This window comes from Bombyx mandarina, chromosome 09 (assembly GCF_030267445.1).
Source record: "Bombyx mandarina strain Sakado chromosome 09, ASM3026744v2".
NCBI lineage: Eukaryota > Metazoa > Arthropoda > Insecta > Lepidoptera > Bombycidae > Bombyx > Bombyx mandarina.
Genome location: NC_143216.1, coordinates 15,139,936 through 15,166,951, shown reverse-complemented (window position 1 = coordinate 15,166,951; position 27,016 = coordinate 15,139,936). Strand labels below are relative to the sequence as shown.

Here is a 27,016-nt window from a genome sequence, read left to right as displayed (position 1 = left end):
ATGCATACTATTTATTGTCCAACTTTTGTTTTTGGCGTCTGTTGTCAAATAGAGAAAAGATTAAATATTGTTTGTCTTTGTTAATATTTTTTATAGTGTAGTCTTGGCGAAATTTGTGATTATAGAAGTATAAAATACAATCATAATAGTGTACAAACTTACAATTCCAATTAATTACAGTCGAATTTCGACTACTGCGGGACCTCTAGTATATATAAATATAGCAAAAGTTGCAAAAGTGCATTTGACCGGTAATGGTAGGTTTAGTGTTAAATAATTATTTTGAAACAACGGTAGAAGGTACATATATATACTATACACATTGTATAAACAAGAGTCGCGTTCAATGAAGTGCAATAATAAAATTGAATTGTTAACGTTGAATCACTCATGTTCTTGATTTAATTCAATCTCCTCTCATTGAGCGCATGAAGCGAGCTAACTCACAAATTAATCGAATCAATCGGAAAGCTCGGGGCCTCTTTATCCTTTACTTTTATTTGTTTACGAAACAAACAATACAATACGTTCACACAATATAGATTACTAGCGACCCGCCCTCGCTTCGCTTCGGAAACATTAAAACACACATGAAACAAAAAAAAAATTAAAAAAAAAAAAAAGGTAGCCTATGTTCATCAGGGACAATGTCGGCTTCTAATGGAAAAAGAATTTTTCAAATCGGTCCAGTAGTTTCGGAGCCTATTCGAAACAAACAAACAAACAAATCTTTCCTCTTTATAATATTAGTATAGATTAGTATAGATAGGTATAACAAAAAAATCACATACTAGTTTTCACTATTAACAATGCGCATGAGCAATTTGGTGAACATTATATAAAATAACTATCGTCTACGATAAAAAATTGTTATTTCTTAGATGGGTGGACGAGCTCGCAGCCCACCTGGTGTTAAGTGGTTACTGGAGCCCATAAACATCTACGACGTAAATGCGCCACCCACCTGCTAATATTTAAATTATTTTTCAATGTTTGCTTAAGTAGATGGACTAGCTAATATCCCACCTGGTGTTAAATGGTTACCGGAGTTCATCAGTAATGTAAACACTGCCATCTACTTTGAGACGCGAATTCTAAGTCTCAGTTCTATAGTGTACCACGAACTCTGATAGAAAAAAATATTTAGGTGCATATCGAGGGCTTGGTGGTTTAAGCGACATTTTTGCAACTTTACAGGAGAGCCGTTTAAAATTTGGAAAAAATATCATAACAAAAAAGCTTCTTCAGCTATTTGAATGGCGAAAAATTAATTGAAGCTCAATCAAAAACGTGGAAGTGTTTATGCTAATACCAAACAAAACGTAGCTTTAATTACAAAGATAAATGTTGCGTATTAAGCAAAAATGTCGCTTAAACCAAATAGCCTTTTACCCTTCGATATAATAATAATTATAAATATCAAATCCTATAAGAGAATATACTTCAAATACACCTGCTTTGAACTGCAACGTTACGTATCTTATTGTGGATAGGTTAACGCTATTTCATATGGGCAACGCAACGCCACGTATCACGCAAAGGAATATTAGAAAAGTGAACTCGGCATTACTGGCTCACACGAATCCGGGTGTGATCATCAGTGTTCGTGATGCCGAGACGTAATTGGAGGAAGTCGCGTCATCACACCCCCCTCGTCGCGTCTAGTTTTCTGTTCCCGCGGTGATACTTTTATAATCAGCGTTGCAGTACGACTTCCGTAGAGCGACCCCGCCGTTCCAAAGATAGGAACATATAAAACCCAGAGATTACCCAGATATACGGTCATACCGACACCAAAAAAATAATTATAAGCACTAAAGGCAGTGGCGTTTTGACCTGACAGTAATAGAGAGGCCAAACTTTTTACACGGTTCTAAACAAAACAAAAATCGGAGTGAATGATGTTATGGTATTCTTTTGTAAATATGTTGGATGAATGGAAATTTTATTGGAAATGATATAGATAGAGCTTAGGATTCTTTGTAGCTTTCTTTTCATGTTTTCCTTTGCTGAGCCCTCCCGGACAAATATCCTGCCAGGCTCTTGTTATAGTCCTTGTAAATAACTTTATTCCGAATGATTTAACTATATTATGCTAATTCATTGCTTGTTTTAACTGATATAAGGGACTGAAATTACAATTCAACATTCCAGGAACGCGATCTGGGTTTTTTGATTTGTTCTTGAATTTGGTTCAAGTTGGGTCACACAAAAACAACAGTCTGTTTATTCCTTTAAAAGTACCGCCCGACACACTTAATTGGATGCAAATAAATCTATATAATAATCGCATATTAGTAAAGTTATCTCGCAATTATGCCAATGAATTTTCTTGGAAGTCGCTTGGAAGTCGTTGAATGAATTCTGGAGACCTACAATCAAAAGAAAGCAAATACACATTTATGCTTATTCACTACCACTTGTAATAATAATAATAATAACTGAGAGAAGAAATCAAGCATGGTCATCAAGCCCAATTTAGGATTCCCTGTGTTATAGGTACCGGAGATTGAGAAACATATCTATATATGTACATTTAAATATAACTAGATAATAAACACCCAGACAAATAGCAAAAAAACTTGTTATTCACCCAATGTTTGCCCGATGTGGGAATCGAACCCACGACACGTGCACCAGTCAAAGACCACGAGTCGGTCAAAACTTGTGGATGTTAAAAACGTTTAGTCGCCGCGGGGCGTTGCAATGTTGCACAATAATGAAGCGAAATGCGCTGTCACGGACTTCTCGATTGAATCAAGCGATTGTATTGTCGATCCTTACGACCTTGGTATTAAGTGCTCTAATTGAGTAACGGTTAAAACGTAATGTGTTTCTGATAGCATGATGAGAAACGATGACCATCATTACCTATATCAATAAATGAGCGATAACGTTCGAGTCGCGTTGGAGTACTCACACGAAATCGGAACATTGGTTTTATTTTTTATTTATTTTTTATTGCTTACATGGGTGGACGAGCTCACAGCCCTCCTGGTCTTAAGTAGTTACTGGAGCCCATAGACAACCACAACGTAAATAAGGCACCCACCTTAAGTTCTAAGGTCTCAAGTATAGTTACAACGGCTGCCCCACCCTCCAAATCAAGACGCAATACTGCTTCACGGCAGAAATAGGCAGGGCGGTGGTACCCACCCGCGCGGACTCACCAGAGGTCCTACCACCAGTAATTACGCAAATTATAATTTTGCGGGTTTCATTTTTATTACACGATGTTATTCCTTCACCGTGGAAGTCAATCGTGAACATTTGTTGAGTACGTATTTCATTATAAAAATTGGTACCTGTCTGAGAATCGAACACCGGTGCATCGCTCAACACGAATGCACCGGACGTCTTATCCGTTAGGCCACGACGACTTCAAGATGGTACGTGATTAGTTCAAAACTCGCGACAATATTGAGTGTTTTTTTTTTTTTCAATTCAGTAAAGGAGCAATGTCGGGTGTTGTTCACTTATGCTGCCGTGAACGACGATGAGCTGAACCTCAACGAAGGCGACATCGTTACTGTTATATCAAAGGAAGCCCCCGACCGAGGCTGGTGGCGGGGAGAACTGCACGGTCGCGTCGGGCTCTTCCCCGATAACTTTGTACAGTTGTTGCCTGCCGGTGAGTAGACTATATCTACATTTCATTATTCTGTATATAGGTTTTATTCGATATTCAAGGTATAAATTTTCGCTTCCATTAGAGATGTAACACACAGTTATGTTTACACGAAATCAGCTTGACGTTGGTATCTAACCTAGACAGCCTAAAACTTTTTATTACTACATTTGAAGGAAATTGGAGTATCACTGAGATAAAAAGAATTTAAAATGAACTTATGTGCAATACATACTTAATTATTAACTAATATTATAGGAATATGAGCGTAAAATTTACTTTTTAACCAACTTCAAAAAAGGAGGATGTGCTCAGTTCTACTGTATTTTTTACGGGTGTGTTACCTTAGAATTTTACTAGACGAACCTATTTTTATTGTTTTTTTTTTAAATTTGAAATCAGGTTAAATTCTCATGTGATCCCATTTATAAAGATCTGACCAGTAGTTTTGGAGTTATTCTTAATAATGCATATTTAATTGATTTGGACTATATTGATGATATTCTCATTTTGTATTGTTGAAGTCGATTTTCTTTTTTGTAATAAAAACTTTGTAATATAGGCCATACAGAAGCTAATGACGCCACGATGAGATGTTTAGAGGTGATTTCTAAGAATCTCACGTATAGTTGATGTAAAAGTATGTATGTATATAACAAAACATAAAAATTATGACCGCTGGCATTCTAATTAATGTGTTCTATATGATTCCCACAATATTGCGTTGCTTGATGTTAATGATGGTGCGTCATCGCTCATGATCCTTAACGATAATTAAGTGCTCACTTGGACGGCTTCATTTGTACGTAAAACTAATTGCTTTACGATTATTCATAATACGAATCGAGGTAGTTTGTTGCGTATTTTTTCAACAAATCGAAAGTACTATGTGTTTTCATTTGACATAACTCAATGTTCTTGTTTGGGTGGATCTATATATCTATCTATATTAATACGTGAAGCAAAAACTTTGTATCCTTTTTTACGAAAATTGCGCGGACGGAGGAGTATGAAATTTTCCACACTTATAGAGAATATAGAGAAGAAGTGCACAATGCTAACATTTTTTTTAAATAATGCATAAAAGATACATTATATCAATAAAGAAAACATTACACACACTGCATACCATGTATTTGACGCACACACGCATACATACTATTTATTGTCAAACTTTTGTTCTTGACGTCTGTTGTCAAATTGAGAATAGATTAAATATTGTTTGCCTTTGTTAATATTTTTTATAGTGTAGTCTTGGCGAAATTTGTGATTATAGAAGTATAAAATACAATCATAATAGTGTACAAACGTACAATGCCAATTAATTATAGTCGAATTTCGACTACTGCGGGACCTCTAGTTTCAATAAAAAGGCGGTTTTTTTTTATAATGGCTGAAACCGCAGAATGCGTACAGTATTTAAATTTGATTTTCATTAGTACGGTGAATATGAATAGGTATTTTTATTGCCCTTGTAGGTAGAGGAGCATACGGCCCACCTGAAGGTGAGTGGTTACCGTTGCCCTTGGACTTTAACAATGCCAAGGGCAGAGCCAAGCCGCTACTTACCGTAAGGCCGCTGCCTACCGTGTATAATACTAAAAACCTTTGTATTTTAATAAGTGGCTCTGTGTTTAATACTACTCGATAGCAAACAAAGCAAAGATTATAACGAGACCGATGTTACGACAAAATTATTTTTATCCAAACAAAAATCAATGTTTCCAATGTATAATAGAAAAATAAATGTGGTCATCTTTATCGGTTAACGTTAGATTAGTGTTTTAAATATTACAAATATAAAGAGCTCTTATAGATCGGCTTTTACCATATAATATGTGCTGTCCTGAAAAAAATAATCTTAGTAATATAAGACACGATAATTTCAGATTAGAATTGTCAATTGTGTATAAATCATCTAACTATTATAAATAATCAGGATGATGTGCTATCGATCTATTAATGATTACTAAAAGAAATTGTAATTTGCGCTAAAAACATCAAAAAATAAAAAGAAGTACATATGTTATACCTCTGCAACAATATTAAATATTTCGAAGTTTTGTTATGTTTGGAAACATTAGATGCATAAATTTTGTAATTTTCATTATCAGTAACCAATTTCGAAGCGAATTATCTAATTAATCGTAAAATAAAACTTAGTTTTAAAAGTGAAATAATGTCACGTATGTACGTACGTACATGCTACAGTGTAATGTATTGAACAATTTAAAGAACCTTGAACGTGTATTATGTGTACAGACTCATTCTTATATTCGTAATTCAAGTTTCGCGCCAAAACAATGACTCTAAGCTATTTATGCTATTTATTTAAAGATCGCATGATCGACTCGGTAGTCATATTTGTCGAGCATGTTAGTAAACTATCTGCCCGTTGGAGTTGAGTGTAGAGGTAAACAGTAAGGCAATATTAACGTTATTATTTGGTGCAATATGTAATATATTAATTTACGATGAAGAGTTATCTAAGTTTTTTATACGCTTATTAGTTGTTTTTAGAATTTTCAAACATTAAATTCGATCTGTTTCTTATCGTAAAAAAGTATGATTGATTGGACATTGCAAAAAATGCCGCTTTCATAAACTCTTGTTTTTTATCAATGTTTGCCGGAGAGATTGTTTTTAGGCCGATAGTCTGTGGTTTTCGGTAAACGCTGAGTAGCAGAAGGATTTGGCGTTCGTCCTAAAATCTACTCAATTTAAAAAAAAGTTCTAATACTTATTGCATAAATTTTCTCTTTATGTTTAAAATATAATGAATTATATATTTATTTTTTACGATTATTCGGTTGTTTATTAGAAATTAATCGAAGACTAAATTTAAATTCCTATTCACTAGACGATTTTTCAAATATACTATTTAATTAAATTTTAAGATTGACTAACAGTAAGTAGCTTTGATTTGACCGACATCAAGTGAAAAAACAAAATTTATGGTCATTGATTTAGTTAAAATAAAGACGATATAGTTTTATTTTTCCACACATGTAAAATTTTAAAACATAATTGAGACTTCCGCGTTATGTCTCAGGTGAGTGCTTTACGTTGTCATCTATGTGCCTACGGAGTCCGGTAATTACTTAAAACCTTCTTTACCGACCAGAGCAATAAAAATACCTACATTCATAAACATGTCGTACTGTCAATAGTTATCAAAGGTATCGATGTTTTGCTATTGACATTTCTCATGAAGGTTGCAAGTCTCGAGCGAAGTCGTGATTTTGCGTAACGTACAGCCTCAGAGGTTCTGTCGCGTTTCTTTTTATAGCTTGTTGCCTCAGAGTCGTTCGTAACGCGTCTGAGCCGTGTTCGTTTCCTCGTTCGTTCCGTGTTTCAATCGAAATGGGCGTAGAAAGTCAGTTGTAAAAATTTATAGCTGTTTAAAAAAAAAAAAGTATCATTTTCGCACCATCGAAGCCATTTGGATGACTTTTGATTTTGTGTTTTGTTTTTTTGTGATCGTGCATTGGATTTTTTTTTTGTGTTTCGCAGCCACAGCAGATGTTGAAGAGAAGAAACCCGAACGTCCATCAAAAGCCGCGACCAACTCGATTTATCCCATACTCAATAAATACACAGAAAAAACCGCCTCGGTCAAGGAGTTGACTACGTCTAAGATAAGGTGAGGAAAGTGTGCTTTTTCCGTATCTCGTTTTTCGATTTAAGCGTGATTCTTTCGAACGTTTGAATGGTAATGAAGTTATATGTATACAAATAAGTATTACGAAATTAATCAACATAATGTGTTAGAGAAACAGTTATTTTTTTTGTAATAATGAATACAAAATGAGCGCGGGCGTCATTACGTTCGCAATCAGCTGACCTGTTCATACATATTTATATAAAAAAAAAAGTTTTTGTATGTTAGGATGGTATCACTTTTTTTATAGTGAGGTTGGCTTTTTTGCTTTCACTTGTCAATAATATATAGGTTAATATTAATACGTGAAGCAAAAACTTTATATCCCTTTTTACGAAAATTGCGTGGACGGAGGAGTATGAAATTTTCCACACTTATACAGAATATAGAGAAGAAGTGCAAAATGCTAATATTTTTTTTAAATAATGCATAAAAGATACATTAAATCAATAAAGAAAACGTTACACACACTACATACCATGTATTTGACGCACACACGCATGCATACTATTTATTGTCAAACTTTTGTTCTTGACGTCTGTCGTCAAATTGAGAATAGATTAAATACTGCTTGTCTTTATTAATATTTTTTATAGAGTAGCCTTGGCGAAATTTGTGATTATAGAAGTATAAAATACAATCATAATAGTGTACAAACTTACAATTCCAATTAATTATAGTCGAATTTCGACTACTGCGGGACCTCTAGTAGGTTAATAAAAATACAAATATGAATGTCAAAGCAATAAATAGTACACACGAGTTTTAATAATGGAGCGCTTATTTCATCAACTAATCGAGCTTCCTTGTGTTTCGACATAAACATTACTATTCAGATATAAAGAGGTTCAGTTAACAATTCCTGCGAATTGCTATCTCGTATAATGCACAAGAAGAGACAGCGAAAGGGTATATAAACTTGAATAGTTCATTGAAATATTTTATCACAGAAAAAACAGAACGTGGTATTATAGTAGCTATCATGGAACACAAAGTTATTAGACAGACGCCTGAAGCTGAAGCTAGCACGCTTGCACGTATTCAAGAAATTTTACCCTCTCGGTGGAAAACAGTCCCATTGTCGTTAAAACTCCCAAAGTGGGAACACTGCAGGCATACGGACTTAAAAATTTTATTTCTTAATTTCAGCATGCACAAAGACAACCCTCTCAGCAAAGAGACTAGCACACATAGTACAGTCACGCACACAAGTAAGAATGAAACTGAGAAATTTATTCACAACGAAGCATCTACAGACGGAAGTATCGACGGCCAGGTAATTAAATGACTTTTAACTTTTTTTTTTGCATAGATCAGTGGACGTGCTCACAACCCACCTGGTGTTAAGTGGTTACCGGAGCCCATAGACGTCTACAAAGTAAATTCCGCCACCCACCTTGAGATATGAGTTCCAAGGTCTGAACTATTTTTAGGGATGATCCGCCACCCGGGCTCAAGGCACATGGATGTGCTAAGTCTTTAGTGTTCTAGAGCATCCTGCTGTTTATTGGTGGCAGTGCTTTGTGAATTTCAATAAGTCGTGCTGCGTTCCATCCTGTGGGAGGCCTATTTCCCTGGGAGGGAGGGGGATCCGTTGGATGTAAGCAGTGCAGGATCAATCGTTGTGGCGAGGCTTGGGAGAGGCCTATGTCCAGCAGTGGACGTCTGTGGGCTAAAAGATATATAGATAGTGCTTTGCAGTTTATGTCAAATACAATCGAAGACCTGTATGTGAAGTCGCGGTGATCAAACTTAGAAATCTAGTAGGTCGCGATCCTGTGTAATGTAAATACAATATTTATGATGCAATCACATTGCAGAGTCTTATTTCATTACTTTCAAACAGTGATGTGTGTAGTAAGCGATATATTTGCAATATAGCTGCAAGTGAAATGTCTAATTTCATTATTTGTAAATTGATAATTGCATAAGGCGCGATCTCCGATCGATTTCAGCTTGGTCAAAATTTAAGTTGTTTCCAAATTAATGAAATGCGTATTATTTCGCCGGATTTATAATATTATGTCACTTTGAGCCATTGTTGCGTGAAAGAGGCCAATAGATGTCATTAAGTATGTAACTGAAACTCGCGGTCGCAGACATTTTAATGCGTAAAGTTTTTCGGTTGCATCCCAATCTTTGACTCGTTTTGGATTTTATAATAATGTTACGCGCTGGGGTTCGGGATAAATAAAAGTCCACCAAAGTACAACTAAAAACTGTATTCAACATTTAGAACGCTTAAAACAATTCACTACACTTTAAAACACTCAACAAACACTTTAAAACTCTCAATTCACTTGTTCCGCTTTGCTTCAGGTGATCCGTTCGCTGTTTCGCTTCGAGTAGTTCCGATTACTAACTGACTGCGTGCTATCCCTGCAACGCTTTTATAGTCGATACCACATCCCTAGAATTATCGAGAATATTCCACACATCTCTAGTATTATTTCCGCTATCTGGCAATAGATGGCGTTGTACTTCTCGAGCGTTCTAGGTGCTACTAGACCCCTCGATATTTGTCGGCGATAGATGGCGTTACTCTTACCGGCGTAACAATAATAATAAAAATGGGCAATAAAATCACACACGGCCATCCGGCCTCAGGTTAGGATTCCATGTGTTATGGATACCAGACTGATAAACATACTCATATATACTTGAATATTACACACATATAGATAATAAACGCCCAGACAAAGAACAAAAAACTTGTTCATCACTCGAACGTTTGCCCGATGTGGGAATCGAACCCACGACCCTCGGTGCAATAATCAGGACCGCTAACTACTACACCATCTAGACAGTCAAGTTTTATAACGTCATTGTTGGAATATTAGTTAGTGGTTTAATAAAATAAATAGTCCGGTATTTACGCGAACATTTCAAAGCACCTCCGTGTGTCGTATTGTGTCCGTATAATTAGCGAAAAAAAAAATTATATATATACACATTAAAACGTCGCTTGTGTACGTGTACCCTTTTAAATTCAAGGATATGAAGTGAATGTCATTGGAGAGTCAAATTTGAATCGCAACTACGCCTCCGCCTACGGTAGGATAGTTACGTAATTTTATGATTATATAATGAGATTTTATGTTGTTAAATTATTTCACGAATATTTAAATAAAAAAATCTAAATACCTTCCGAAATGTTAGAAAAGATATAAATTTCGCGCTGGGGGGTAGTTGTTGAATAACAAAAATGGACTCAAACACGTTGTATGACGTCACGCATTGATGGTTCCTGCCTGTTTCTAGCCGGATCTTCTCAGTGGTTCGCGTTTCCGCTGGTAGATTCTGGGAAGCACTGCTCTTACTAGGGCTAACGTTAGCAACGTCCTCTGGTTCCGCTAGGTAACTCACCTACGCGATCGGATACGCTGGCCATAGCCTCTCAAAGCTACCAGATTAGGTAGGAAAAAAAAGGTTGTTCCTGCCTATTTCTGCTGACTTAACGATCACTTGTTTTGAAGGCTAGATTAATCGTTATGGATAAGCTATTAAAACTGATACTTCTTTATTTGCTTAGATGGGTGGACGAGTTCACGCCCTATCTGATGTCAATAATCAAAAACGTAAATACTGCCACCCATCTTGAGACATAAGTTCTAAGGTCTCACTTTTTACAGTACAACGGCTGCTAGTACCTACCCGTGCGGACTCTCAAACTCGCCCTACCACGACTAATCACGCAAATAATAATTTTTGCGGACTTGTTTTGTACTACAATTCCTTCACCGTGGAAGCCAATCGATAACGTTTGTTAAATACGTATTTCATTACAAAAATTTGTACCTGCCAGCGTGATTCGAACACCGGCATATTCGCATCGCTGGATACGAACGCACCGGGCGTCGTATCCTTTAGGCCACGACGAGTTAGACCGCGACATTTATGTGAAGCTCTCTATAGGTTTTTTTATCGTTGTTCGGACAACAGTTAATCTATAGTTAAAAGCTTGCTTGGGTTTTTTTTTCTATAAAGTTTTTTTTTTACTTTGGTAAATGTTGTTATGTTTACAGGTAAAGAAACCGCCGGTGCCGTTAAAGAAAAGTCCGACGCCCGTATCCGGAGTCGGAGGATTGCTCAGCGGACTGAAGAATAAAATGCTGTCATCGTCTGACAAGTTAGTGTTCGTGATTATGAAATTTAGAATTTCTCGCCTATATTCATAAGAGCTAATTTGCGATGCCGTAATAAATAACAAAATTCGGAGGATGTCGATATTTGGAAGAGATTAGTTTCGGCTTAGTTAATTACCCAAAGCACGTTTGTCTCCTAATTATATCCGTCGTCAGGGATTTATTTTATCGTATCTCTGAGCGATACCTTTCCCCAAACGTCGCTCGCATGAGCTTCGCAAAGACTGTCAGCGACTATGAACTTATGGACATCTTCGCCCAAATTGTAGTGACGTCATTGCTATTACTGGTGGTAGGACCTCTTGTGAGTCCGCACAGATAGGTACCACCGCCCCGCCTATTTCTGTCATGAAGCAGTAATGCGTTTCGGTTTGAAGAGTGGGGCAGCCGTTGTAACTATACTGAGACTTAGAGCTTATATCTCAAGGTGGGTGGCGCATTTACGTTGTAGATGTCTATGGGCTCCAGTAACCACTTAACACCAGGTGGGCTGTGAGCTCGTCCATCCATCTAAGCAATAAAAAAAAAAGACTTAACACGTACTATTGTCTCGGGTTCGTAAGCCTTTTCATAATACATTCAAACTCAATACAATGAGATGTGCCGTTCTAACGCTGTATCTCTTTTGCAAGCACAGTATAATAATGAATAAAAACTAAATATCTTCAGAGAAAAATCGACGCCTGTTATTGTGGATTCGGACCGACCGGACGGCGCTACGTCCAGCAAGCCAACACCCAACGCCAACGCAGCAACCACGACCAACGCCAATACGACCAACGCCAACACGCCCAACATCAACGCACCCAACATCAACGCACCCAACAATAGCACGTTCGACAATATCGAACGTAACTCCATACTCAACGATCCTCGAGCGGGCAGGTAGATTATTCTTATTATTTTTAATTTATTTCTAGCCTCTAATAAAACAATTGCATTCAAATTCACTTATCCAGTTTAAAAAGGATCTAAATTGAAAAAGCGTTTTTAGCTAGTTTTTAGCAAATATAACTAGTGTGGTACACTTAAGATCGATAATATTTCAAACGATTAACTATTACTACTACTAATAATAATTTTCGTATATAATTTTGTTTGTGAGTTGTTTTCGTGTTTAACTTTAATCACATAATTAAACCTCTCGATTATCACATTTCAGAGTCAAAGCACCAAGACGACGGCCACCTAGTCAGGTCCTACGCGACGACACGCCGCAGCAAATAGGACTTAGCAACGGACACGAAGGTACGATGATACTGTATATATATATCAAGAGAGAAAAGGGTATTTGGTTTAAGCGACATTTTTGCAACTTTACAGGAGAGCCCTTTAAAATTTAAGAAAAATTTTCATAACAAAAAACTTCTCTACCTATTTGAATGGGGTACTCTTAATTGTAGTTCAATTAAAAGCATCGAATTTTTGATGCTAATACCAAATAAAATGGACCTTTAATTATAGTAACCGGCAAACTTCTTGAGCAAATGACTTTGACTGCGCAGAACCGAATTTTAGATCACTTTGGTGGTGAGGGTGAGGCGCGACGGCAGGGGAAATCGTATCGAGCGCGTTATTGGTAGATCAGTCGAACCTTGCGTCCCGCACCGCGCCCTCGTTCCGCTTGCTCCCAAAAGTACGCTTGCGTACAATGAAAAGTCTATCGTTATTAATCGTTAAGTTATTTGTTATAATTGCTTGTTGACTTTGTTGCCATTGCTATTACTATACGAAGCTAAAGGCTCTGGCTTGCTCGCCGTGTTTCGGACTCCGGGTAAGAAAAGATCAGGGAAGAAGAAGAAAGTTACCAGAATAGATAGTTTCGTTCAATCTGTAATAAAAAGATGTAATCATAATAACTACATAACAAGCAGCGAAACTCCGTACCGTAGAAAGGCTTCGAAAAATTTAAAGAAGATATAAATTTTAATGGCTCGGTATGAAGTTTACGACGAATTATGAAAGAGGCTTCAGATGGAAAAAAAACAGAAAATAATCGGAAGCTGGTAATTGAAAAAAGTTACATTCGATTACTACGAATCGAATATCTTCAAAAAATAATTAATTATAGACAAAAAAGTAGACCGAACCGACCGAGTTGTAAACTACACCGATGATCCCTATGTCGACTCATCACGATGATAGCAACTCGGGTGATAAAAACAGTGATGATGATAGTCAAGATTATGATAACGAAAAAAAAAATTACAAATACCAGCTTCGCTTCAACTGAACCAAGACCTGGCAACAGCTCTAGTTTTGACTTAATAGAAGGAATATATTATATTTTATTCCAAGATTAAATTATTACAATTATTAACCTATATTTTTTGTTGATGTTCTCATAAATATATAAATAAATACATATGTTGATTTTAATAATTTAATTGCATTATGACGCAGAGTAAATAATGTTTTTGCACGTGAGTGTACCATGCGCAAACTTACCCCCACTACGTCAACAAATGCTCAAGAAGTTTGCCGGCTATTATACACAGATAAATGTCGTGTAATAAGGGAAATACCTCTTAACTGTACGAACTGATAAATCAAATCGTGTGACCTCAGTTAAAGTTAAGTCAGTCAAGTCTCTCAAGATATGAAATTTCTCTAGAGATGTACTAAATTTATCGAAAACCCATTCCTAAAGAATTTTAATACTGATGTTTCTTTTTAAAAATATTTTTAAGGAATAATGATATTGGAGTCCATAGACGTTCTATGAATGTCATTTTAAACTACCCACCTTGAGACATGAGGTCTAGTAATTTGTATCGTGTAACGGTTATCGCAGTTAAAATGAGTAGCGGCACTATTTTTCGGGGAAACATAAAAAGGGAAAAACCTGCGGTACGTACTCATCGATTAATCTATATCTATACTAACATATAAAACTACAGTGGTTTTTACGGATGTTCCGTTATAACTACTGAATCATGCATCCGATAGATTTGAAACTTGGTTTCTATGTAGAAAATACATGTACTTAATGGATAGGCTAATATTTATATGAGTGTTGGACTCCCTATACCAGTTGCGGGGGCGTTAATGATGAGAATCTTTGTGGGGGTGACAAAAAAATAATATTAATTTTAAATGCCTAGCGAAGCGGACGGGTTCAGCTAGTAATGTATAAAAATGAGGTATTTTAGTAATAGCTCGTGTTGGCCGGAGTCGTACATGTCTCGAGTAATCAACTGATATTAAGTAAGAACTATGGCTTTAAACAATTATTTTTGTGTTCGTGCTATAACCTCCACATAAAAGAACGGAGAAAACCCAGGTGGGGTTAGAGAATAAATGGATTGGGATGAATTAAAAAAAAAAAAACTTCTGTTCATTGCAAAATAGAAAAATTCAAATTGATTTACAACAATCGAAAATACATTTTTACAGTACCGGCGAGCGAAAAGCCTCCGCCGGAGAAAGCGGAAGAGATAAAACCGCGCGCTCGCGAGTGGGAGAAGCACAAGGCTCCCTGGATGGAGGAGTTGAAGCTGAACCAGGCGAAGAAGACCAGCTTCGCGGCGGACGGCAAGGCGCGGTCCGTCTCTAGCTCGGCAGAGAGCAGCGCGCTGGCCAGCAGGGCGGGCGGCGGGAGCACCGACAGGTCGGTCACCGCCCGCAAACTAACACAAGCCGTGTTCAATTTTTTTTTAAGGGATTTTATGACCTTGTAACTGAGACCTTTAAGTCATGTCCTATTTTAATTTATATTCATATTTTTATGAAAAATGATATTATGGAGTGAAATGATATGAAGATGATTAATTTGAGACATTAATCAACTGGGATGAAATGAAATGAAATGAAATGGGATGAAATATAATCTCAGTGGTCATTTACTAAGATTTTTTCAGTGGACTTTTTGGAGGATCCCGAGAAGTTACGTCCAGCGGCTTTGTTTCATTTTCCCACATTTGTGCACTTTCATAGATATTAAACAGTTAATAAACCACCATTATTACACATTTAAACCCGAAGAAACACTAAATAGACAAAATAAAACAAATCACACTTCACTCCTCGCGTTCCCGCCAAAAAGTCCAGCCGTGTTCAAAGTTTGAATAATACACAGAAAATACGTTAATAAAAAACTTATTAAGGCGCGTACACATAGAACGTCAGATTTACAGGTCCTTTTAAACGTATATGTTATTAGCGTATGTAGTTGTATGAGCCAGTTCAAATGACAGTATTCCGGATCGAGTAAAAAATCCCACACACACAACGGAAATACTGATCCGTTTTATCGGATCCAAACCACTTCATAATTGAAAAGAGTAAAAAAATCACCATTCAAAAGCTTCGACAATAAGTTGATTAATCCTCCTTTCAGAATCCTGGAATGCGGTTTGGACGAGAAGAGATCAACGCATTCTATGGAAATGTCGAAGAGCACCTCATCCATCACCAGTCGAATGTGCGTTCTAGAAAGTTTCGAAGAGGTGAGTTCACAGATATTGCACGCGGATTTATTTTTTTATCTAAACTTATTGTAAAACAATTTTATATAATTCTAGAATTGCGTATGTAGTCAAATTATAAAAAAAAATATTTACGTGAGTTTAATACGTGAGAGTAATAAGGGTTTCATTATTAGAATGTTTGATGTATTTATTCAGACTTTAGACTGCACAAAGGTTTTTCAGATTACGAACAACCGCAACAGGAAAATGGCTTGATAAGACCATTATAGTAGTTACTATATATTAAAAAAAAATGTTATCACTACATAGTATAAAACAAAGTCGCTTTCTCTGTCCTTATGTATGCTTAAATCTTTAAAACTACGCAACGGATTTTGATGCGGTTTTTTTTAATAGATAGAGTGATTGAAGAGGAAGGTTTATATGTATAATAACATCCATTCAATAGTGGAGAAATCAATAATGAATTACAGTTTCCGAAGCGAAGCGAGGGCGGGTCGCTAATTAAATAATATTAAAGAAATCTCTGATGTAAAGTAAAACTGTTTAAGATTAAATATCTCAAACTAATGCTGTAATGTATTATCGTAATGTATTGTTTGTTCATAGACAAAGGTACGTCACTCGTTGGATTCTAAAAAGGAAACGCCCGATAGGAGTACCCCTGATCCGGTGCCTGTCATTAAACCGGTCATGCACTCCCCCACCGCCGCAGGTTAGTCAAAACACTCTTGTAACTAATTTATTTAGTTTGCTCATTACTGCATTACGGGGTCACTTGTTATAGTGACGTGGCAACCCTAATTGTTTGTTATACTCCGATACGAGAGGACGCCACCAGTCTCACTTTATACTCTGATTTTTCTTACTGTTATATGCCGGATCTTCTCAGTGGGTCGCGTTTCCGATCCGGTGGTAGATTCTGCGAAGGTCAGTGTTAGCAACTTCGTCAGGGTTGAGCCCAGTAAGCTCACCTACACGCTAGGCTAACGCTGATATTACCTCTCAAGGCTATCAGCATAGATAAAAAAAAACCGTTATTGTTATTAATTTCATTTTTCATTTTGGATATTGTTTCTCTTTTAATATATTTATATGTACCTAGTGGTTCCGATTTATCATTTTTGTTGCTTTAAGTTATTGGTATTTCCGCTCCATGGGTCACCAGACACCTCAATATGCCTGCGTGTCTATGATTATGAAACGTTTGATTGCTTCGCGGCAGTAGTAACCAAGATTGCTACTTTTCAATTTAAATATGGTCTATTACTGGTGATAGAACTTCTTGTGAGTCCGGCGGGTAGGTACCAATGCCCTGCCTATTTCTGCCGTGAAGCAGTAATGCCTTTCGGTCTGAAGGGTAGGGCAGCCGTTGTAACTATACTGAGATCTTAGAACTTATATCTCAAGGTGGGTGGCGAATTTACGTTGTAGATGTCTATGGGCTCCAGTAACCACTTAACACAAGGTGGGCTGTGAGCTCGTCCATCCAAATATGGAATAAAAAAAAATATTTGCATCCCACGTAATGTCAACACAATGTTTCAGGTCGAACATTTTTATCGATGGTTGACGATGTGAAGAAACCTCCCGCCCCCGCCCCGCCCGCCGCACCCACCGACAAGGCACCCAGCACCAAACACGACAAGCACGTTACAGATAAAATCGAAATTAATTCTACGAAGACATCCAGTGTGTTCGAGAAGTCTAGTACGGTCGAGAGAGTGGAACGGATCGAGGAGAGGTCGCCCGAGAAGCCGGTGGCCGCAGTCGGAGGTGACAGGACCAGCGCGTCCAGTACTCTCGAGCGGAGGCCGCAGCCCGGCAGGGGGGAGAAGGCGCCCCCGGCAGATGGAACCGACGCGCTCATTGCGCAGCTCAACTACAGGGTCAGTATTGCCCAATTATTATTATTTTAGGATTGAAGGATTACTGGTCACTTAAGCCAAATAGATAGCCCTCCTCGATATACTTTTAGTCTGTGAAGCTGGAAGTTATATTTTGTTATCGAATTTTTTGCGGGAACGCGATGAGTGAATTTGTGTAAATTGTTTAATTTTGTCTATTTAGTGTTTCTTCAGGTTTAAATGTGTAATAACGGTGGTTTGTTAATTGCTTAGTATCTGTGGAAGCGCAGAAATTTGGGAAAATGAAACAAAGACGCTGAACGTAACTTTTCGGCATCCTCCAAAAAGGTCTTAGTGAATGACCACCATTTTACTGAGATTATTGAGATTATATTTCATACCATATCATCTCATTTCTTTTCATGCCATGTTTCATTTTAATCAATTTCATTTCATTTCACTTCATATTATCATTTTTCATAAAATAAAAATATAAATTAAAATAAGCTTGACCTAAAGGTCTCAGTTACCAGGTCATAAAATCCCTATAAACACTCGATTTCTTAATACTTTTAAATTTTCACACTGCTATCGAAAGGCACTATGATTTGGCGAATGCGTTGCGTCAAGGAGCGTTGGGCTCACCTAGTCAATTTGTGTGACATGAAAAGAGCGCGACGTTAAGTACGCGTTCTGTTTGACGAAGGCTTTAGATGTTTTTCATACGCTTAGCAATAGACGCAGCGGAATGTGGTACCTCTTTTATTTGTATGCAATAATTTCATTTTATTCTCGTGTTAAGTATCCACTTTTGCGTTTTTAATTAATTACCTCATTAAATCACCTGTTATCAGAGGAAGTGTGAAAGTAGCCCCGGTAATGAACAAATGAAAGAGCGGACGGTTAAAAAAAAAACCGCTGAGTTTGTTTCGCCGGTTCTTCTCAGGACTGTGGCTTTTTTTGGAACCGGTGGTAGAGTTAACATTGTTATTTATATTTTGACATTCAACATGCTGACATCTAAGTTGAAATAAATCATTTTGAATTTGAATTTGTTAGCGTGGTATGGACATTTGATGCGTAGAGAGAAAGATGCATGTTACTAGGAGATGTATGGAAATGGTAGTGCAAGGTAGAGGGGGAAGAGATCGACCGAAGAAGACATGGATGAAATGTGTGAATGACGATATGAGAGAGAGAGAGAGGAGTGAGTGTTGAGATGACGGCCGAGAGAAGAGAATGGAAGAGAAAAATTAGCTGTGCCGACCCCACCTAGTGGGATAAGGTGGAGAAAAATAAAAGAAGATTAAATCACCTGTTAAGAATAGAAATATTTTAATCAGATTACAGTTGTTTTTTTTTTCGTAAATTAAACCTGCACATTTTGCATTGCGTTTATGTTTATTTTTTATTTTTTTCAGATATCGAACCTCGAGAAACTAATAGAAGTACAGAACAGCATGTTCAAGGCGTCTATTGAGGAGCTGAACGCGAAATTGAAACTTGAATCCGAGAAACGACAAGCTCTTCAGACCGAAATAGAGAAACTTGCACACTGCGTGACGCAAGTGTAGTGAGTGGCGTTATCCTGAAGTTGAAGTATCGTTCAAATTGAATCCTGTAAGATTGAGGTATTTTCCACAGCGGCGCAATTGATTGTAGGACGGAATTTGCTGTCGTAAAATACAAATCGAAACTAGGCGTAGATTTTTATTTATTGCCATTGTAAGCAGACGAGCATAACCACCTACCGGTGAGTGGTTAGTGTCGCCCATGGACCTCAGCAACGCCTCTGGTCAGAGCCAAGCCGCTGTCTACCGCATAATACAAACGAAATTCTTGTTAGATATTATGTCTTCGAAGTGTTTCAAAAGTGACTTTTATTAAATAATATCTGGTCCCACAGTCGCATTTAGTCTAGTAAATATTGAATTGTAGTCGCCGTGGCTGGTTTTGCGGGTTCTGTAGAAGCGAACGCGTTTACATATACGGTAGGCATAGATCGGAAATAGTTCAATACATTTTCACCTGAAACATGTTGCGTGAATCATTCATTCTAGCGTCCTAAATAAAAGTTTACAAATCATATAAACGTTTTAGCTAGAAAAATATGATCTAGATTTTTTAGTCTAAAATAAAACATAGATTTTTTGAATTAAAGAGATTGTAGTCAATAATAGGAACGTCAATAAACTCTCGACGTCGAATAGCTAAAAAAAAATTAGTAAAAAAGGAACCTGATCGTTAGTGGATAAATAAAACTAACAAATGGGCGATTGTGTTCAAGTAATTTTACAAAAAAATAAAAAATAAAGTTTAGCGAACGTCTACTCTATTCTAATTCTGTTCGCAGAGTAAATACAATTATAACTTTATTACTATTGTCCAAAACCTCCGCGTAGACCGGTGTAATGTACAATTTGGTTGCTTTGATAGATCGGAATTACACTGGATATTTATCTGGATTTATTACGTCGGAATAGAGTCAATATATAGCACAAATAAAATTTCAACAGATTTTTATTACGCTGCATTAGGTTTGGTAATTTCTAATGGATCTAATTATGCCTCTGAGTATATTTGCAAAAATGTGTAAAGTGATAAATCAGTGTTTTTGTAAAAAAAATTTTTACCTATTTTATTATTCACAATATGTACCTCTATTCCTACTTTGTGTAATTTATGGTGAATCTGATAAAACATCAGTGACTTATATCGTTCTTTTAAATCGACTTAATGCAGTGTCATAAGTTGATAATATTAATCCTTTGAGCGCAAACCATCGATAGATCGACTTATTCATGCGTAGAAAGTGCGGAGCGTTGGATTAGCGACTATTGTGCAGTTTGATTATTGGTGTTATATCCACTATCGACCTGTACGGACGTGTCTTAGCGCGCGCATGTATAACGTTTTAAATAATTTAATAACAATTTAAAATTATTTTGCTGTGAATTTAGCATTGATTGCTGTATTATTTATATAGGTTCTTTTTTTTTTCAAAAATCTTTGTGCAGTTTTCTGCAAAATATGTGAAAATAAGCTCAGCAAGGTTTAATATTATGAATAAATAAGACGCATTGAGGAACGGTGCTATGCTTAGTGGGAGTTTTTTTAACATGTCGATCACTTCCCTACGTTTGCCGCTAGGGGCGCTGTTCCAACTGCATACAAATTTGAGTTAACTTTTACGCTATCGAGAACGTTAAAAGACTCGCACACACTGGTCGTAGAACGTGTTGTGGCCCTGGACAAGTTACAATTATGGTACTTCTGGCGTAATACAATCACGCGTTTCAATCAGGACTGCCATTTATTTTGTTACAAGCTAAACTTTGAACGCATGTCGAGGCGTGGCGCTTGACTCGATCGTCAGTAACATAATATGTACTAAATACCGACCAGCCAGTGTGATACGTCAAAAAGAACGCAGTTTCAATATATGTACGTATGTACTTGCAATTCCCTGCCTAGGTGTATATACTCGTAATAAAATTGAATCTACATTTCGAACCGAAACAAAGGGACTGGCATGAAATAAAAAACTTGGAAATTTAGAATGAAATTACTAATTTAAAAAAAAAAAACGATGCACGTGCAACTTGGTGCACGTGAATGAAGTGAAACTTCTTTTTCGATCTGTGGTATTGTGGTTTTCTACATTTTTCATCCATAAATCAGATTGATCTTGTAATAGGGAATGCTGTGTATAAGAGATGCGACATCTTCAACATGTATCTATCTATCTATCTATCTATATATATATAACAATGAATTGTTGTTCATTAGTCTCGCTAAAACTCGAGAACGGCTGGACCGATTTGGCTAATTTTGGTCCTGAATGATTTGTGGAAGTCCAGAGAAGGTTTAAAAGGTAAATAAATATGAAAACCTTCGATCAATAATAATACTAGATTAAGGATCAGGAACAAAAATAAGACGCTCCAGTGGCCACGTTTGCAGACACGAAAACATCTTCATTTCTTAGAAAAAAGTTTAATAATGTTAACTACTTCAGTTTATTATAAACCTTAATACTTAAACATAAAATTTAATTACTATTGCAAAATATATGTATTTAGGTCCTTTCGTCAGAAAAAGAATATTATGGAATAAATTTAAAATGTCACTTGAACATAAAAAGTCATCAGTACAAAAATATTTATTCTAAAATGATACTTAAAGCCTAATTTATAAGGTTAAAAATATTTGTTTAAAATTTCGTGCTTATTGTATTGTGGAACTAGATGTAGTTCTAGGTATTACATTTCAATGCTCAGAACACAGTAAGTATTGAAAGACATAGAGTTGCAGAATATACATATTTGTTTTAGATTTGTTTTGTATGGTTGCAACTATTTTTGACCGATTCAAAAAAGTAGTAGATAATATTTTACATTGCCGCTATTACAACAAATAGGTGATAAAAAATAAAATTGAATAAAGTAAAAAAAATATGAAAGGAAACACGAAACATGTTTTCCACGTATTCTTTATACAGAAGTAATTAAAATAATAATATAGGTTTAATTACCTTTAAACAGATTCAGTTTGTTATAAAGCTGTCTTTTAGAAGTCATTTTTATATGAGCGGTTTCTTTTTTACAAATATAATGTAATCTTATATCAATGAATTTTTCTATAATCAGTTTAATTTAGGCTTATTTTATGGCTGTGTTCGTTTCCCCCAGAAAACAAATCCTTTTCAGCATATACGCTTAAAATATTTACACATACATATAAAGTTTTTTTAATACTTTTTTGCATTGATTTGCCACCACCATTGAACAATTCTAGAATTTTTATAAGGGTTCTATATTTCTTCTCCTCTTTCTTTCGCGACAATATATATCCATTGTGCACAGCGACAAGGGGCTACTAGGAAATCTACAAACAAAAATAACATTATAAAATAACAAAACTACTCTATGCATTCCCTGTTCAAGAATTGGTGATGTTTGTTACAATAGTTGGTGCCTTGTTGCAAACATTGGCCAAACAATTACAATATTCGTAAATTGTGTTTTATTTACAATATAATTGTGTTTATTATTTTATGAAAAACACTTAATAATATAAATTTACCAAAAAAAGATATTCCTTCCAAAACCTTGGTGTTACGGTGGTTTTTTACTCAGTTTTTGAACGCGCATTGCAGCGTTTTGACGTCTTAGTGTTGGCTATGATTGGACCATACTATTTTGGGCCGTTTTTGAAGCGCTAATCGCGAATCTAGTAGTATTATTGATCGAAGATGAAAACGCTCGGAATTAAATAAAAATAACAATTTTGTTTTTCCTTTGATGTGTCCCCCGTCGGACGGATTCCTTTTGTTTGTTTTTTGCTTAGGTCTTTTATTTATTGATTGAGACACTACGAAGTCTGCCGGGTCAGCTAGTATTTTATATATTTTACATTATAGATAGAAAAATAAATACTTTTTTTTAAATACTTCATTAAAATATTGGACGCTATTCTATGCTAACGCTCGCGCTGGCCTGTAACAGGTATACTACGCGCATGCGTTCGAGTGCCGCGCATTCACTCTCGCTCTGTCTCTTTCTAGTACGGTAGCGCGAAAACGCAACCTTGTTGGAAGTCGCATTAGAAGTTTCACTTCAAAAAGACAATCGCCAAGAGAACACTAACAGTACCGTTCACAGAATAAACTTCGATATTTTTAATTCGATTCGTTGTCGCGGTTATAGTCATTTACGTTGATATAATTCGGTGTAGTTATTATTAAGGTATTAAAACCTAAAGTCGTTTACGGTTACAAAGTTTGTGCCATTTAATGTTTATAGAATAAATGTGCTGCACATACACACAAACACGCTCACAAACTCACACACATGAACTTATTCGGTATTCAATTGTATTGAAAAATCGAGTGAATTGATTTTATAATGTCACGATTATAGTCTCATTTTAATGTTTGTGATTCGTACTTTCCACGTGTTGTGAATCGACTAATGTATCCGCGTTAAAGTATTTGATATTTCTAACAAAATATATAATGACATTTTAGATGAAAACTAATACGTTATTGAACACAAAATATATATATGAGTCGACTATTATCAAAGCCGGCAATCTGACTTTTGGACAATTATTGGTAAATCAGAAAAACGAATTATTGACTTTGTATTCCATTGGCAGTCACAAAACTCTTCGGAACGACATCTTAGATAAATAACAGGTTAACTATTAACCTTTATTTAATGCAGGTTTTGAACCGTATTCTTTGAAGGAGACGATTATATTCAAATCAATCTGTATTGACATATCAATAATATTTTTTTGTCCAAATGCACAGATTGTCACCTTTGATAATAGACGACTCATATAGACGCTTGAAAGGCAAACGTGACTAAGCGACAATGCGTGAATTTTACAGTAGACTAATTTAAAGTTGAAATACCTGAAAACAAAATTTATTTTAACGAAACTAGCTGTAGTAGAATCTAGCTAGTAGCTGTAGGATTAAAATGATTTTAATAGACCTAGAAAAAATTTTTTTTTGCGCATCGAATATGGTTATTGCCTATCATTTATGTACAAAGCAGTTATTGTCGCTTAGTCACGTTTGCCTTTCAAGCGTCGATATATATATATATATAATGTTTAACTGAACGGTTTATATTTTTGTATTTGTACATAATTATGTTGTTTGTAATAGACACCGTTAATTGAAGTTGTTAAGATTTTTGTTATACAATGTTAATATTAATTACTTACTCCTATGAATATCGTATTCAGCCTAAAATCAAGGTAAATTTAATATAATATATATATTTAAGTCTAACTGTAATGTATTTTTGTCCGTTGCGTAAATTTCGTTTTTTGTACAAAAGAAGAAAATAAAAAATCAAACGGTTATGTCGATATGTAATTTAAGTTACGAATTTTTTTTAAGAACCCGGTTAATGAATAGTATATAAAAATACATGATGTAAGTAATAAATTTATAACAGGTAAAATAAAAATATAGTGTGTATCATGTGTAGAATTAGGTTGCTATGTGATAGTTGTTGCCTAACTGGTCCATTAACTAAACTCATTCGTTACAATGGCTTTAATCATGCACAAAGAGAGTCACACTGTAGTTTATATAAATATGTAGCTTGAATGACGTTATTTTTTTTTTTCTAGTAAATAAAACAGGCCTACGTTTTGATTTTTGATGTAACAAGTAACTCATAGGAATATGGTGGTAATAAATAAATTCGATAATTAATGTACATACAAAAAAATGAATTAAAAGCGTACATAGGGTAAAAAAGGTAAGGTGAACTCAACTCTGATATGAGTCTTTCACAATCTAACTATACAGTTGTGCACCTCCAACATGTCTTAAGAAGGAAAGAAAAATATTTTCAGGAAAAACATGAAACAAATATACAGAGAAAACTGTTAGAGTGTACATTTTCAAATAGATTTGCCTTTGTGTAAATGCGAAAACATATTTTTCAGACGAAATTTTTGTAAACGCTAAATAGTGTATATGAAATCTGATGAAGATGTAACGTTATCTTGAGACATGGTTTTGTTATCAACCACAATATATTGGTACTCCGGTTCGCTAGGTCGTCACCAGTCTCGAGGAACTGATTGACTTCATGGAGTATTTGAGGCGGAAAGAATGAATATGGTCGCGTCATGTAATATAGGCACTATCTCGTAGAGCTACCGAGAACTGCCTTTCGAGTTTCAAAATGGTTTCAATCCTCGGTACTCGCCGCACAGTTTGAAAAGAAAAAAGGAAAATAAAATGTTAATAAAATAATTAAATACATTCCATACAAATGACACCGTGATGAAAAATTTATTAATTTTAATTATTGTACTTATTTTGTCTTGAAATGTGATGTGTTTCGTTTGATTTTGTTATTCGGCGATTCCGTACCTGAGATTAAATGTGGTTGTTACGTATGAAGCAAATGGAGTTGGTGCCAAATGAGGTGCAAATCCGGTGGCTAAGTTTGTGAAAATAGCAAAAGTATAGATAGAAGTTAGAGACAATTGATTTATTAAGATATTATAATAAGTGCAGTTTGTAATCGTGTTGTTTATTGCGCTTATCTTTGAACGGGAATTTTGTAATGTGTTCTACTTAAAAAAAAAAAAATTAATAACATTTTGAATTGTTAAGAGCACAGCACTAAAGTTGCTTTTGTCAACAAGCCAATGAATACATCTTACCTGCATCATTCATTCTCAAAGTGGTCTACTAAAATCTAATATCATAAAATTGTAATTAAATCGTGCCTTAGAACTTTGGCATTTAAAAACAGAATTACCTATGTGTCATGTGTATCTGTCAATATTTATGTAATATTGATATTTTTTTTTATATATGACGACTGTAATCTTTAGTTTTATCGATCGAAGTATATGTTCAATCTGTATGCATTGCGGCGGTCGTTTCACAGAATTTTGTCTTGAAGATGTCTTTATTTGTTAGACCGTCAGTTTGTCTGTAGGCAGCTAAACTCTAAATAAATCACAGATTGAACATTTAAAACGGACGATAAAACGACTCAATTGCTACGTATCCTTGCTATTTTCGAGCTAACTTAACCGTATCTAAGATTCGTTATATCTCGATGTATATAACAAAATAGGAACACTGATATTTTAAAATGTAAATACAGAGCCAGATGAAGTACACACGAATAAATGGTTTATATGATAAACCCATGTATGATAGGTTTTTTTTTATAACTTAGTACTTAATTTATTTTTGTTTAAGCTGTACCCTGATGCATTCCTAAAGTTTAATGATTTGGAATAAATTCATAATGAATAAAATAAATTTAAGATTACTTTGTTTTATTTTGTCATTCTCATTGGGATTATGTATGAAGATTTTAGTTGACGGCTATATTTTTAGCTGGCTTAATATTAAAGGTCACAGCTCCTTAGAGCAATCCCGGCAATCACTCCGGACCGCCCTCGTACGGTTAGTATTATATGGACTTGTATGGCTATGTGCTCACTACACCAACTCCGTAATATCACCGGATCGCCTCCGTCGTAAACCTCGCACGCGCGGACTACTCGGGAGACAACTGGCTGTTCGTATGCTTGCCTTACGGTGACCGCGCATTGCCAATGCTGCCCAAGAATGACACCAGGACGACACGCTAATAGTTAACAGACTACTCGAAAATTCGTTGAACAAGCGACGTCTACTCGTTAACCACGCGGCGTCCACCCGTCGACCACGAATGGAAGCCGTGCGACGAGGCGGTGCGGAGTGGGTGCCGGGTGTCTAATGTGCTGTGACCTTAGGGATTTATCGT

The 27,016-nt window shown here is 35.8% G+C and overlaps 1 protein-coding gene across 3 annotated transcripts in view; it reads left to right on the top strand.

The window, feature by feature from the left end:
• Nucleotides 1-26,533, top strand: part of LOC114239776 (uncharacterized) — a 37,380-nt gene extending 10,847 nt beyond the window's left edge. For all 3 annotated transcript variants that reach the window (XM_028170157.2, XM_028170158.2, XM_089729956.1), the window contains 11 exons: nucleotides 3,449-3,631; nucleotides 7,142-7,271; nucleotides 8,439-8,565; nucleotides 11,315-11,418; nucleotides 12,104-12,319; nucleotides 12,597-12,682; nucleotides 14,831-15,044; nucleotides 15,774-15,882; nucleotides 16,474-16,579; nucleotides 17,413-17,753; nucleotides 19,133-26,533. In XM_028170157.2, the coding sequence (XP_028025958.2) occupies nucleotides 3,449-3,631; nucleotides 7,142-7,271; nucleotides 8,439-8,565; nucleotides 11,315-11,418; nucleotides 12,104-12,319; nucleotides 12,597-12,682; nucleotides 14,831-15,044; nucleotides 15,774-15,882; nucleotides 16,474-16,579; nucleotides 17,413-17,753; nucleotides 19,133-19,285 (1,769 nt within the window). In that variant the 3' untranslated portion in view covers nucleotides 19,286-26,533. The remainder of the gene's footprint in view (nucleotides 1-3,448; nucleotides 3,632-7,141; nucleotides 7,272-8,438; nucleotides 8,566-11,314; nucleotides 11,419-12,103; nucleotides 12,320-12,596; nucleotides 12,683-14,830; nucleotides 15,045-15,773; nucleotides 15,883-16,473; nucleotides 16,580-17,412; nucleotides 17,754-19,132) is intronic.
• The last annotated feature ends 483 nt before the right edge of the window (nucleotides 26,534-27,016 follow it).